The sequence below is a fragment of the Callithrix jacchus genome, chromosome 17, assembly GCF_049354715.1.
Source record: "Callithrix jacchus isolate 240 chromosome 17, calJac240_pri, whole genome shotgun sequence".
Taxonomy (NCBI): Eukaryota; Metazoa; Chordata; class Mammalia; order Primates; family Cebidae; genus Callithrix; species Callithrix jacchus.
The window spans coordinates 62,151,178-62,165,939 of record NC_133518.1 but is presented as its reverse complement, the minus strand read 5'-3'; the positions used below and the strand labels follow the sequence as shown (position 1 = coordinate 62,165,939).

At 44.4% G+C, this 14,762-nt stretch overlaps 1 protein-coding gene across 1 annotated transcript in view; it reads right to left on the bottom strand.

The window, feature by feature from the left end:
- The window catches only part of UBE2E1 (ubiquitin conjugating enzyme E2 E1), an 85,105-nt gene extending 73,171 nt beyond the window's left edge, over positions 1-11,934 (bottom strand). Inside the window, exons 1-3 of the mRNA XM_035277884.3 lie at positions 11,828-11,934; positions 10,485-10,669; positions 6,509-6,559 (exon numbers count right to left, since the gene is read on the bottom strand). Coding sequence (XP_035133775.1) covers positions 6,509-6,559; positions 10,485-10,636 — 203 coding nt within the window. The 5' untranslated portion in view covers positions 10,637-10,669; positions 11,828-11,934. The remainder of the gene's footprint in view (positions 1-6,508; positions 6,560-10,484; positions 10,670-11,827) is intronic.
- Positions 11,935-14,762: the final 2,828 nt, after the last annotated feature.

The window sequence follows — 14,762 nt, the reverse complement described above, 5'->3', positions numbered from 1 at the left end:
GACCTACTAAGTGGCAGCAACATGCTAAGCACTGTATGTGATGAACAAGGCAAATAACAAAACCTTTTTTTTAGCCCTGGGGACAGGATCTATCCATCTCTGCCTCCCTCAAGCCCGTTCACCATCCTGCCTTATTTATTTCTGCTGATGCACCACCAACTTCCCCAACACCCTGAAGAACCTGACTCCTTATCAAGTCCTCCTCCATAGTCCCATGGATTCTACCGTCTTCTCTCTTTCCTCTCCCCTTTGATGATCACCGCTTACACCCCAGCCCTCGTAACTGTCCACCTGGACTACTGCAGCAGTCTCCAAGGCTCCTGTTCCCACCAAGCTCTACTCAATCCTTCCTCTGTCTCTATCCAGAGAGCCAGCTCTATTTGACTGCCAGTGCCTAATCAAAAAAGGGTTTCAATGATTCTCCAGCATCTACAAAATAAAATGTAAAGCCTTAGCGTGACACTGAAGAACACAAGCTTTATCTCTTACTATTTCTTCTCCCACTAATGTTTCTCACCCTCTAGTCACAGCTTTTGCTCACTTCTGCCCAATAGTGCCCTTTTTCTGTCTTCCCTCTGCTGTCCTGGCTTACACTGTTTCCAACATCGGGGGTATCCCTTATTCTTCCCCACCCCACTTCTCACCTCCATGAAACTCTCCCAGATTACTAAGTGCTTACAATCCTCCAAACTCAAATCAATCTCTCACTCCTCTGAAACTTTATAACATGATCTGCATTTTATTATTTTCCAAATAATATTTATATGGTTTTTTTCTGAGAACCTAATATTTATATTTCTTAGTACCATTCAAAATCTGTGTGCACGTCTTACCACCCTTACTAGATTATGAACTCCATGAAGGTAGTACCTTTTCATTTATAACAGGCCCTCAAAATTTGTGATAGGAATTTAGTATCAGTGTTCGTAATAAGAATCCCTAAAAACTGTGAGTGTTGCCTTCTAAGCTATAAGCATCTTTCTCAAAGTACTGATTAATATTTTAAGAGTGGTATAGCTGTTTCTGTGATAAAACATCTATAATATGAAATTTGCCATTTTAACTGTATAATTCAGTGGCCATAATTACGCTCACAATATTGTGCAACCAACACTATTATTTCCACAATTTTTTCGGCCTCAAATATTAACTCTGTATTCATTAAGAAGTAACTCCCCATTCTCCCCTCCCCTCAGTCCCTGAAAACCTCTAATCTGTCCTTTTTTTTTTTTTCTTAGATGCAATCTCGCTGTGTCGCCCAGCTGGAGTATAGTGGTGTGATTTCGGCTCCCTGCAACCTCCGCCTCCCGGGTTCAAGCGATTCTCTTGCCTTCGCCTCCCAAGTAGCTGGCACTACAGGTGTGCACCCCCACGCCCAGCTAATTTTTGTATTTTTAGTAGAAACAGAGTTTCACCATGTCGGCAAGATGGTCTCGATCTCTCAACCTCGTGGTCCGCCCGTCTTGGCCACCCAAAGTGCTGGGATTACAGGCATGAGCCATCGTGCTGGGTCTATTGTCTGTGTCTGTCTTAGGAGTTTGCCTATTCTAGGCATTCCATATAAGTGAAATCAGACACTATTTGTTCTTTTGGGGTCTAGTTTATTTCACTTAGTATAACATTTTTAAGATTCATCCATGTTGTAACCACGCATCAGAACTTCATTCCTTTATAGCTGAATATTCCATCTTATGTATTGACCAAATTTTGTTCATCCACTCATCTGCTGACAGACACTTCAGTTTTTTCCACTTTTCACCTACTATGAATACTGACACACAAGTACCTGTTTGGGCCTCTGTTTTTAATTATTCAGTGTTCATAGCTAGGAGTAAAATTATTGGGTCCTACAGTAATTCTGTTTAGCTTCTGGAGGAATAATAATAGTACAGTTTTACAATCCAGATACAGTCTTTTGGTAAACACAATCGCCACAAGAGTCCCTACTCATCTGAAAGGCAATTCATTTCCAGATAGGTTTCTTTCCTCTCTAATAGGAAAGGTCCCAGGTGATGATCTAATTCCCAACAGCCTGACCCTAGTATGGACTGTGCTGAAACCTCATTCTCTTGGTTGTCACAATTTTTCAACACTGCCTTTACATGTGTAAAGGTATACACACTGCAACGGTGATAAAACTAAATATCATTCAGATGTTTAAGTCACACTTCTATCCTTAATGCATTTAGTTTAGTAACATCAGATGAAGGAAAGAGATTAAAAGGAAGAAATCTTTTCAGCACATAGATACAGAGTTTTGTAAAGGATGACTTCTGCCGAACCTATTTCTTACACCCAAACAACCATTTAAAACATGCTGAACCTGGACGAGGTAGGTAGCACTCCACTGTTGCAAAAAAAGGATCTCTCTTCATTCTGAAGCATGATGAGCAGCCTGGGACTTCTGAACTGACATCTCATTACCATTACCACCGATTTGAGGAGGTATTGTAATGCCAGAAAAATACAACCATGTAAATTCACAGAAACCACCTGGAAGTATACAAAGCGCTAACTTGGGGCATCTCTGTGCAAGAAGCAGGATCAGAAGAGGTCATGAGGACTATCTTTTCCTTTTTACTCCACAAACTTTTGTATTTGAATTTTTCAAAAACATGCATTCTTGTATAATGACAGAATGGCTTAAAACTATTTAAAATATAGGCAGTGTTAGAAAAAAAAAAAGCTATCAAAAGAAGGCTAAATGGAAATTCTGTCACATACAAAAAAAACAAAAAAACCTAATATCAGGGCCAGGCACCCTAGCTCACACCTGTAATCCTAGCACTTTGGGAGGCCAAAGTGGGTGGACTGCTTGAGACCAGGAGTTCAAGATCAGCCTGGCCAACATGGAGAAACCCAGTCTCTACAAAAAATTAATCAGGTGTAGTGGTAAGCGCCTGTAGTCCCTGCTACTTGGGGGCTGAGGCAGGACAGCTTGAGTCTAGGAGGTCAAGGCTGCAGTGAGCACGACTGCACTCCAACCTGGGTGACAAAGTGAGACCCTGTCAGAAGGAAAGACGGACGGAAGGACGGACAGACAGAAGGAAGGAAGGAAGGAAGGAAGGAAGGAAGGAAGGAAGGAAGGAAGGAATTATTTTTCTCCACCATGCTTGAAGTGTTTAATCACTTTACATACGTTTTAGTCTAAAATAGCACCCCCATCTGAATTTTTAGGTTTCAAGTCATTATGTGAAACATTTACTCATAATACAAATGTATCCATTAAATAAAATCTGAAGTTTAAAGGACTTAGGCAAAATATGCCATTTAGTATGTTCATACATACTGTCTACAGACATTCATATCTACAGGCTAGTTATAACTAGTCAATTTAGCTAAGCTTGAGCCTTGGGCTATAAATAACAGCTGCAAAACTGACTCTAGTGGTCCAGAGTTCATCAGCTATCTAAAAGGCATAATTTTACAATCCAAGATCTGGCACACTTTAAGGAATCATTACAAAGTTAACACATTTTTTCCCCCTAAAAGAACAGAGCCAAATGATAGGGGAATAAAAGCCTAACCAAAATGAAGAGTGAGATGGGAAACCTGTGTGTGTACCTACACACACACACACACACACACACACACACACACACACACAAAAAAACCAAACAATAACAACAAAAAAAAACAGTTCAGAGATACGAAAATTAAGAATTTCCTTTCTATGTGAACATAAAGCAGTTTGAAAATACTCAAAATTACTTTGGACCAGGTCAGTGAACATAATCTGCACTGTGTTCCAAAAAATATCTACTCAGCACAATATACAACATTAAGAATTTCATTTTCTGTTTTTATACATAACATACTGAGCAACTGCATTTCACATAGGTTTTGACATACAATAACTTCAAATATTTTTGCCAAGTGTGAGAATCAGTGAGCACAAGCAGTGTACCTTCCTTTAAGAGAAGCAATTCCATTGATTTGCAATAATCAACTGTTTATTGAGAAGTTACTATGTGCCAAGTGCCGTATTTTAATAACATGTTTAAAACTAAACATTGAATACTGACTGAAGAAAGGAAGTACAGCAAAGAGTAAAAATACAAGATACACTAATTGAAAACCAATTATTTAACTCATTCAAATCTCATCCTCTCATGCTGAGGGCAATTTTAAACATGTATGCACTTAATATATCATTTAATTCATAGATTTTCCTTGGATGCTGACTTCAAAAAGTATCCCCAAGGCCAGGTTCGGTGGCTCACACCTATAGTTCCAGCATTTTGGGAGGCCAAGGCAGGTGGATCATGAGATCAGGTTCAAGATTCAAGATCAGCCTGGCCGACACAGTGAAACTCCCTCTCTACTAAAAATTCAAAAATTAGCTGGGCATGGTGCTACGCCTGTAATCCCAGCTACTTGGGAGGCTGAGGCAGGAGAACAGCTAGAACTGGGCCCCAGGAGATGGAGGTTGCAGTGAGCCAAGATTGTGCCACTGCTTTCCAGCCTGGGTTACAGAGCGAGACTCCACCTCAAAAAGAAAAAAAAAAAAGTATCCTCAAACTAAATTATCCATCTTTATCTCCAATAAAGTACATTAAAATATTAAATAAATCCCATAAGATAACAGCACAAAACATAAAACCAAACTCATTTAAGAGAGCTGAATATTGAAACTATGTAATATTAAAACAGCACCACTAGTAAGCCAACCAAAAGTAAAAATTTTAATTCACATTACTCAAATAAAGTCATCTTTATTATTAAAAGATGTCATACACATTCTCTTGCAAAATGAAGATGCCTCCTATTTTCTCCAAAATCAGAGATTTTTCTCAAAATTTAGTATTTTGGGCTTTGTCTCCCCAACACCAACCACCCAATGGCCACCCAGTTTGGAGCGTCGTAATGGCCAAAGGTTTCACTTTAAAGGGGTAATTAGGAGGGTTTTCCAAAATCAAAAAAGTTCCACATGCCTCAGCAGCGTAAATGTCTCACACAGAAACTCAGTTCAAATGATGTGAAACTGAAGTGTACTTATGCTGTTTTTTAAAATGATCAATCCTATGAAAATCTTCAAATGGCTTACAATTTTAGATTTGATCGTGCTTATTCGTAAGAAAGCCATTATATGTTTTAATCAATGTTATTAATAACACACACATAGGAGAGACACAATACCAAACAGGAGCCACAGCTAGACAGCACAGATTGACCTTGAGGAATGGACATGGATTCCACACAAACAACCAAAGCAAGCTACAGGATTCCATCTGAACCACCATCATTAAAATAACGAGTTAAACATCATAGGCTTAAGTCTTCTTATTTCTCCACTTCTCAACCATCTGAAGAGATTTTTATTAGCCATGAAAGAAATCCTCTAGAATAATTAAGTGCTTCAATGATAAACTATAATTTTAGAATATTTCAAACTCAAAATGACTTTTCTTACAAAACAGGACAAACTTCCACCGAAGCGCACCCCACACCTAATCAGCATTAAGAATGAATGTAACCAAAACGCAAGAGTTGTGTCCACTAATCATAGTTTACAAAGTCCACTGTTAATAAACAAAATATTTCATTTAGCTTTTCAACCTGAATATTCCCACACAACCATCTTAAAAACTCTGTGTTATGGCCACTGAATACTTTGTTGACATAACTTCTACTCCTACCAATAAGTTTAAAATATTTCTGAAATCTCACATCCCTTTCCAAGGCTGATCCTGAGAACTAGGTTAAATGTTATACTTAACTTTTAAAGTGCGGGAGTTACAGGACCTCCCTTAAATAAATGACTCTATTCTAATACACAGTTGTAAGTTACCCCTCACTTCACTGTTGATCTAGTAAAGTCATCAGGTCTTCCACCTTGACTCAACAGTAGCAAAATGGCTACTCTAAATAAAATTGTAATCAACAAACCCTTAGAAAGCTGGTTTCAATTTGTTTTGAAACTGAAATACACATATGTATACAGTCTGAATAAAGCAAGTGAAAAAAACACCCCCATGAAAGAGTTTAAATCTACAATTTTAAAGAAACGCTTTATCAAACCCAGAAATTGTCTCCTGAATTGCTCTACCAAAAGTCCAATAACAAATCCATATGTTATGGAGCAAGGCTGAAGATCCAGTGTTTATGCTCTCTTGACTTAGCAGAGACTGAATAAGAGATTACTATAGCAAAGCAGTTTTCCAAACCAAAATGTCCTTTGCATATTAAAGGTTTTACATCATCCTTAACGGCCTATTATCCGTGCCATAATTAGGCACGGATACACCTTTAAATTTACTTTAGTTTTGTTTCATACACGTAAAAATGCACTCCAAATAAATCCATTACTTCTCCTCAACAGTACTGAACTTGTCTTGTCAGAGGCCCATCAAAACATTACACTCAGGTTAATGAATTTCAGCTGTTACGGGATGTTAGCGCCGTAGCAAGCAAAGAATAAAATCAAAAAGTATATAATAAAAAGAAAAACCCAAGATAAAGGTCAGAAGAATTTTAAAAATGAAAAAAAATCTGAAAGGCAACTCACCTGCAGTTGGGTGGAGGGTCTAAAGTGATGTCCGCCAGTTCCTTTTGAATTCTGGAGTGGGGGAAAGAGAGACAAATACAAGAAACATTACGGCGTGGAAACCTCACACCCTGCAACGGGCAGGTCTGCAGATAAACCTAAGCGCGATCACGGGATTCTACTGGCAAAGAGGAAATTACACATCAAGAGCTTCAGGTCCCTAGTTTAGGAAAAAACTTTTCACAAAGGTAGTGAGGCGGCCTGGGATCTCCTATTCTCATCTACAAAGTTTGGCTTCCAACCTTGCCTCGCACACCAGGGCAGTTGTATTCCTCGGTGTTTTCCATTTAGGACCTAATTTTAAAGTTTCTCACTTGCGGACCGGTTTCCTCGGTCCCTCCCCTCCAGGTCCTCTCAGGACGGAGAGATCACAGCCATCAGCTGGTGGGAAGGACGCCAGTCTCCGGCCTCCCCTGCCCCTCGGGGCCCTTTCACCCCCAGATGCCCCCATGCCCACCCCGGCAGGGCGCCCCCCACAGGCCGAAAGTCCGAGGCCTCCCCCGACACCCGACCCGCCCGGAGTCCTCGGTGACGAAGCCAACATGGCCGCTCCCCACGAGGCCCCTCGGGCCCGAGTGACCTGCCAGCCGTCGCGGGGTGCCCGTGCGGTCCAGGCCGCGGGTCGCTTCCTCGCGGTGGGCCGCCGCCGCCGGGCCACCCCGCCCCCACCCCGTGCGCGCCCCTGACGGCTCCCGTCGCGCCGGTGAACTTGCGGGGGGGGGGGGGGGGGAGAACAGGGTGCCCGCACGGGGGCTGCTCCGCGCCGCCCCAGCTCGCCACTCCCGGCGCCCAGAACTTCGGCCCAAAGCCACGCGCGAACGCGGAGCGCGAACGCCCCCGCCCGCCCCTCGGGCACTGCGGACCCCAGTGGCCGGCCGGCGACCGCACAGGTGCACCGGACCCTGCCTCCGCCTCGCACGCTCGCCGGGACTCTAGGCCCACCTCCCCGGACCTGCTTTTTCCAGGGCGACCTTTAACTTCCCAGGGTCTGCCCCTTCCTTCGTGGTCCGCTCTTCAGCACACACTGGGCACAGACCCGGGACCTGCAGTGTTCTCCCTCCGCACCAACCCTGGACTTCACAAAGGGCCCCATCCCCCACTCCTAGGCCGAAGCCACCAGGCAGTTCACACCAAGCCCTGGCCTTTGTCTTTCGCTCACCTAGGCACTTAGAGCATCAATTAATACGACAAAGTTTGGGGCCTCTAAGTTTCTTCCACCTTCTAAACGGTGCCTAATTTTATAACCTTTCCTCCTCCCATGATATAAAGCCCAATGGGGCTGTTACAACTTAAAAATCTCACCAAGGCAGCACCGTAGTTAAAAAATTTTAAACACACACACACAGCAATCTAATAAAGGATGCGTTTCCCTTTCCAAAGGTTTTCTGCGTAGGACAGGCTAACTATATGCGGTGAGGAATAGGTTTTCAGGGCGACGGCTGGGGGAGGTTCTACAAACCTTCCTACTGGAGGACATTTCCTGTCCCTACAAATCTGTCAACTTTAGAAAGGGGTTTGTTCACAGTCTCAATTGACACGTATTTATTTACTGCTACCAAAAATCGTTTCATTTCTGAGACATTCATACTCCTGCTGTTTGACTCATGACTACATTACACTAAAAGTTTGGAACATTGGTTTCCGGATTCTTTACCTGCGTCTTTTCGAATAACTATTTTAAGACCTACACACACAGGCAAAAACTTCCTCACCGGAGCACAATGCATATAAAAATACATACTGACTTCAGACCTCCTTGCCCACCCAACTCCCACTATAAAATATCCACTAAAGAGGCAGTTAATACCTAAGAAGTGTTCATACCAAAAAGCTTTATCAACTTCATCTTGACAGTCAGCATGTGCATTTCCAAAACCTGGCAAGAGATCTGCAGGAGGAACTCATACCTACATCCAGAGAGTCAGTCATTCTTGTTCAGGCCACTTTCAATGGGGGCTTTCCCCTACCCACGGTTTAGAAACCACTTTCCAGCATGCAGTTAGGCTGTGAGTCTGCCAATTCAGGCTTCTTTTTCACTCCTTCTCCTGGTAAATGTGCCCCTTCCAATTTTATGGGCAACACCTACCTTCCAAATCAATATATTTCACGGAACAGGTTCTATAGGATCCCACTAACATCAATTTTCCCCTTTCTCTTTCCTGGATACACTGTCCCTCTCAGGTTTTTTTTACCTTTTGCTATCAACCTTAGGTCTGCTTTAACACTGATGGCTACTACTCTTCAGCAAGGTATCAGGGAGCTAAATTCGCTGCAAAAACAAAACAAAACGAAAGCCTTGATGTTCATTTACATGTAAAATTACTATTTGTAGCCTCCCACCTTTCATTTTTTAAAATCTACCATCTCTTTCCCAGCACTTTCAAACAAATTTTTAACTTGTTTAAAATAAATGGACAAAGTATGTCTAGTGAAAAAAACAATTCACTCATAACAAAAGCAGAATATTTTCTATTTGATACCTGTGTCTTTACCCCCAAATATATATTCATGTACACCAGGGATATCTAGCAAAATATAAAGATGCAAATTGCCCAAAGCAAGTATCCTGGCGTGAGCACATGAGGCCAAAAGCTAAATGAGGATCAGGGAGCCTAGAGGCTTGAGGTGGAGGGCAGTGCTGCGAAAAGGCCCATCCCAAGTGGGCAGGGTGGATGCCAGGTTCCAGGAGAACCAAACAGGGCTAATCAGTGAGGGTCAGTTAGGCCTCCTGGGAAGATTTACGATCAAACCAAACCTATAAAAATGAGAACAATCTTGCAGAGGCACCTAAGACCTCCACACTATTTTTTAAAAGTCACTCCATCAGCCCATGGTTAGGTCACCAAAACACTGCCAAATTTTCAAATTACAAGTCAGGCAGAATGACAGAACAAACCCTCAAACCCTGACTTCCTGGCTCACTACTCAGTGGACAGATCTAAAGTCTCATGTTCCACTTTACATTAAAAATTTTTAAGGGTTTCTCTACCTAACCCACCATTCGGACTCCCTACTATGTTCCCGTTTTGCCACCTTTTTAACTGTCTAACTCTGAGAGCAGAAGGATTTCTAAAAAGGTGTCTCGGAGTTCCTAGGAATCTACTAAAGATTATTTTAAGTGTCATGGGGATCAGAGGATATTACTGAAGAATGGCAGGTGTAAAAAGTAGCTACCTCCAAGAGCTGTAAGAGGAAAAGAATAAAGAAAAAGAGACACAGCTTAAATTGGAAAAAAATAAGGCAAAGTAGCATTTTTACAGCATGAGGACAGCAAATAGCATGAAAAAAAAGTCTCCCTGAAATTTGGTAAACTGAAGTTCTCAAAGAGAATCACAAAAATAACCTACAATAACCATTTTACATCACTTACTGATTCATTCGTCTCAACTCTCAGAAAAATCTCTTTAAATTCCATCAGAGAATATCTGTCTTCACCTACGAAATTTTGTACCTGCTCATATGAGTTTCTTATTCCTTTTACAATTTGTGGAGAAAGCTCTATTCCAAAAAGATCATCCATGCAACAGGTGAAAAGAAGGTAAAATGGTCATAGAATCCATTTCGATGCAGTTGTCTGAGCAGGTTATTAGTAATTAAGAAACAGGATGATGGCCTTGGGGAAGGTCACAGATTAACCATTAAGTGGGACAAGGAATCTGAAATCAGATTTGGGGCTCGCTAATAAAAGTAGATGAGGATTGTTACAAACTTCGGCGAGAAAAGCGAGAGCCAAGCCGCAACAGCTGCATGTGGGCAATGATTTTAAAAAACAGAAGCAGCAATAGAGAAAATAATTAGGGTTTCCAAGGCCCTTCTTTCATTTTTAAGAACACACAAACCGTGAGGAGCGTTTAAGCTATCCTCGTTGGGAGGCAGACCAAATGCAGCAAGAGGCAGTTCGGAAAATAGGAAGCCTGTGGAAAAAAGAGTACGGTACCTCTTGGCGCTGGTGGAGAGGAGTTTGGAGTTTTTGCTCATGCTGACTTTACTCTCCTTCTTCTTGGGGGTGTTTGTTTCTTTCTCGGTTTGCTGGTTGGAAGATGAAGATGAGGAGGAGCTGGTGCTGGCCCTCGAATCGTCATCCGACATATCGAACCCCCCACCCCACCCCGCAAACAGCCCCTGCAGGGGGAGGGAAACAAAACAGAAACACACAAACCATGCAGCCAGTGTAAATAAGGAACTCGGGTGCTGTCAGGAGGGCATTGACCAGGGGCGCACGCGGCCGCCCACCGCCCTCCACTCGCTTTTCAAAGTCTGCAGGCCCATTAAGGCTTTTGCAAATCGGACGCGGCTTGTTTGTTTATTTTTGGCCCCAAGTAGGGAACGCGGTGGGAAAACGGTCTGGAGCTCGGAGAGCAGCCCCTCCCTCACCCCCCGGGGCTCTCCGCAGGGCAGGGAGGGAGTAACCAGGAGGCGAAGAAGGGCAGGGTGGGGGCGCGGGGCGCCGCAGCGGGGCAGGGAGGGAAGGTCCCGGCGGCCGGCCGGCCTCGGGGCTGTTTTTGTACGCTTTCCGGGGGTCGTGGGGGACCGGTGGCCCGGGTGAGACTGTGGGGCCACGAACGGAGTTTGGCGAGGTCGGGAAGAGAGGAGGGGCGGGAAGGAGTAAGAGAGGAAGCCGAAACAGGGGGACGGAGGCGGGGAACGGGTGCCCGGGTGGGGGAAGGGAGAGGCCGGCGGGGGGCAGGGGCGACGAGGCCCGAGCCCCCCCCCCCCCGCGCCGCGCCCCGACGCCCCTCCCGGGCGGCCTGCCTCTGGGCCGCCCGGCTCAGGGCTGCGCAGCCGGGCGGGGGTCCGGAGCACACGCCCGTTCGCCACTCGTGGAGGGGGATAGGGGCTGCGGCGTGGGGTGGGGGGGGCTCGGCCTCCGCAGCGAAGAAATAACAATGAGCCCTTCCGCCCCGGAGGGGTAAATCCCCAGGAGCCCGCGCCCCTGGGGAAAACAGGGCTCCCCCAACTCCCCCCCACCCCCGCTCCCGGCCCCCTCGGCGGCCAGTGGGGGGGCTCCTGGGGCAGCGCTGACAGTTCGAGCCACAATGACCCCCAGCCCCGACGCGGGCGGCCCCGCAACCCACGCGGCCCGGGGTCCCTGCCCATCCCCCGCGGGCGGGCCCGGGACCCCTGGGGCTCCCCAGCCCCTCTCCGCCACCACCCCTCCCCCGGCCCCGTGTCCGGCGCCCCGGCGGCCGGGGCGGTGCGGGTCGGGGACGGCGGCGAGGGGTGTCCCCGAGGCCGGCGGCGCGGCCGGGGGGCGGCGGGCCGCTGGGGGGATCCCCGTACCTCTCTTTGTGTCTGGCTCCTCCGTGCCGCCGCGGCGGCTGCTGCTGCGGCTGCGGCTGGGCCTGGCCACTCGTGTCTCTCTCTCGCTGGGAGAGAAGCGGAAGTGCAGCAACAGCAACTATTAAACAGGCAATGGCTTCCCCCAGCCACACACGCTCGCACACACACCACTCCTCCGCCGCCGCCGCCTCCTCCTCCTCCTCGCCCTCACCCCTCCCCCACCCGGCCCGGTCCCACCCACCCGCGCTCCTCTCCCCCTGCAACACCTCCTGAGGGTGCGCGAGAAAGACTCAGGAGACCCCAGAAAACCCTGCTCCCCCCGCACCCCCACCCCTGCGTCTCCTCCGGACGCCCGGGAAGGGGGCGAGGGGTGTGAATTTCCTCTTAAGTGGTTTGGGAACCTGGATTCTAGGCGGGAGAGGGGAAGCCGACGGAGGTGGGAGGCTCTGGGAGCGTTTGGAACTAGATGGAATAGGGGGGTCAAGAGAGAAAGTTCTTTCCAGTGAGGGCTTTTGGAAAGGAGAAGGGTAGGGAGGTGGCAAATTGGTGAAAAAGATGGTAATCTGGTGGCAAGCAAGGACTTTGGTCTAGAGAATGCAGCGGGAACTCCACCTAAAAAGCGATCAGTTTAAAGAGAAAAAAAAAAGCACACAACAGGGGTTTTCTTTGGGCTGACACTTGCTTCTTCTAGCAATTTACCTGCTAGGAGTAGAGGTCAGTTTAGGCACGCCTGTGAGAAAATCCCAAACCAGGAGTTTTCTGCTCAGGTCACGCGAGGCACGTGCAGTTTTACAATATTAAATTCTTCCAGTCACTTTTTATACAAAGTGATGTGGTTTTATAAGAGTAATACAAAGGTTTTGGTGACACATGAAACCAACGTGCAACGGGCTTGCAAATGTGAGAAATCACTGGGAATAAGCTATATACTACTGAATTAGACTGGATTTAGAATTTTGGGTGTCATTTTACATTATATATAAGGTTTGGTTTTTGGAAATTGGATGGAAAGTTCTGGGATCGCAGTGCTTTCTTTAGCTACATATAAATACTATTCAGATAATAGTTTTGAAATAATCAGCAATTCTTCTGAATTGTTCCTTATGTAGCATTTTTGTCCAATTAATTTTTTTTAATATTAGGCCATCAAATTACGATTTAGTTTCTCACCTATTTGTCATTTCAGTTGAAGGGAACTAAAGAGATATGTGCCATACAACAGTGCCACATATACAAGGTCTTGTACGTTAAGGACACAGCCTCAGATTTCCACAGGTCACTCTAAATTATCTCATTCAAACTGCCATCATTTTCCACCGCAACAGTGGCTTCAGTTACCACAGGACAACCCAAGATATAAAGCCCATGGCATATCCAGTAACCAGGAAAACAAGCATCCCACGACCCAGCCGAACTCCTAACCATCAACCTGAAACTCCAGCTTTATCAAGACTCATAATGTAATTGTGCATGCTTCTTGCTCAATCCCTACCAGGAAACCTGTCTCTACCAGGAGTTGTCATAGAAGTTCAAAAGTTGGAAGAAATCTTCTGGGTCATAATTTCAGCCTCCTGATTCCAGACAACTATTTCTCCACCATTGAAATGCATATAGATTTTGAAAAATTCTCCAGACATAACCTTTCTTAAGTGTTTGGTTTCAGGAGTCCCTGGTAGAGTATATAAAAATGATGACATTCTCTGACGTATATTTGAAAATTTTTTTTAAACTTCTGAAAACCAGGTTGTATTCTTTTTGTTCTGATGAAAAGATGTGAATTCAGGAGAAAACAATAAGCAGATGAAATAAAATCAGAATGAGGAAAATAGTCTAAAAATAGTTATTAAAATTGAAGTGTCCTCTTATGAAAATTATGGATTTCTGATACTTAAAAATATATGTCTACATTATAAATACAATCAGTAAAAAAAAAATCATGTGTATAAAGATGAGAACTAGCAGAGATCACAGGAAAATAAAAGGTTTGATTTGCTGGAGTGATCAGGACAGTAGACGAATTTTTTCTTTAATATTGGTTTGCATAAATTGAACACTAGCTATAATAATAATTCTTTTAAAATAGAACTTGATATTTTGTGTTGTGTTACTGACGAAAGAAATCATGAAATCTAACAGGTCCTGCTATAAGGAAAAGTAATTTCCCAACCACCTGTCTAGAAGGCTTCTTGCCCTCTTTTGTGTACCTTTCCCTCTAATCTCTAATATCCACTAGCTTGGGGTAATGTGTTATGGTTTTGGCATGACCTAATTAGAGGGAATAAAAACTTCAAAATGTTTAGAAAAGAATCCAGTACTCTCAAGACTAATCTTTATGCCAAATTATTTTTAAAGCCTGTATATAGCATCTTAGGAAAAAGAATTCATATACAACTTTCTAGCTCTCCTTTTTATTAACTATAAGGCCTAAAGAGCTAAATTAACCTCCCCGAGCGTCAGTTTCCTCATCTATAAAGAGCAGGAATACCTGTGCTCTACTGACTGGCGAGGTCAAATGAGTATATGTAATTAAGGTGATTTATCAACTGTTACGCAAAGTAAGTTATTAATAATTCCACTCTGGTCTTATTTCTTAGGAATTTTCTTAGGACATGCATGGGTTTGGGGACTTTTTGATGCTTTTACTTTTTGTTTTTTTGTCACCAGGGCAGAAAAGAGGATATGGGGTTTTTATGATTTAGAATTGATGAAAATATAAGAAACCTTCCAAGAGAAACATACAGTCAAGGAATCATAGGATTTTATGCCTAGAAGGAGCTTAAGATATCTTTTAGTTCACACTTTTCATGTTGCAGATAAAGAAATGAAGGCAATTGAAAGCCGGTAAGTCGGTTGGGCTCAGTGCCTCTTGCCTGTAATCCCAGCACTTTGGGAGGCTGAAGTGGGCAGATCACAATGTCAGGAGATCAACAGCACC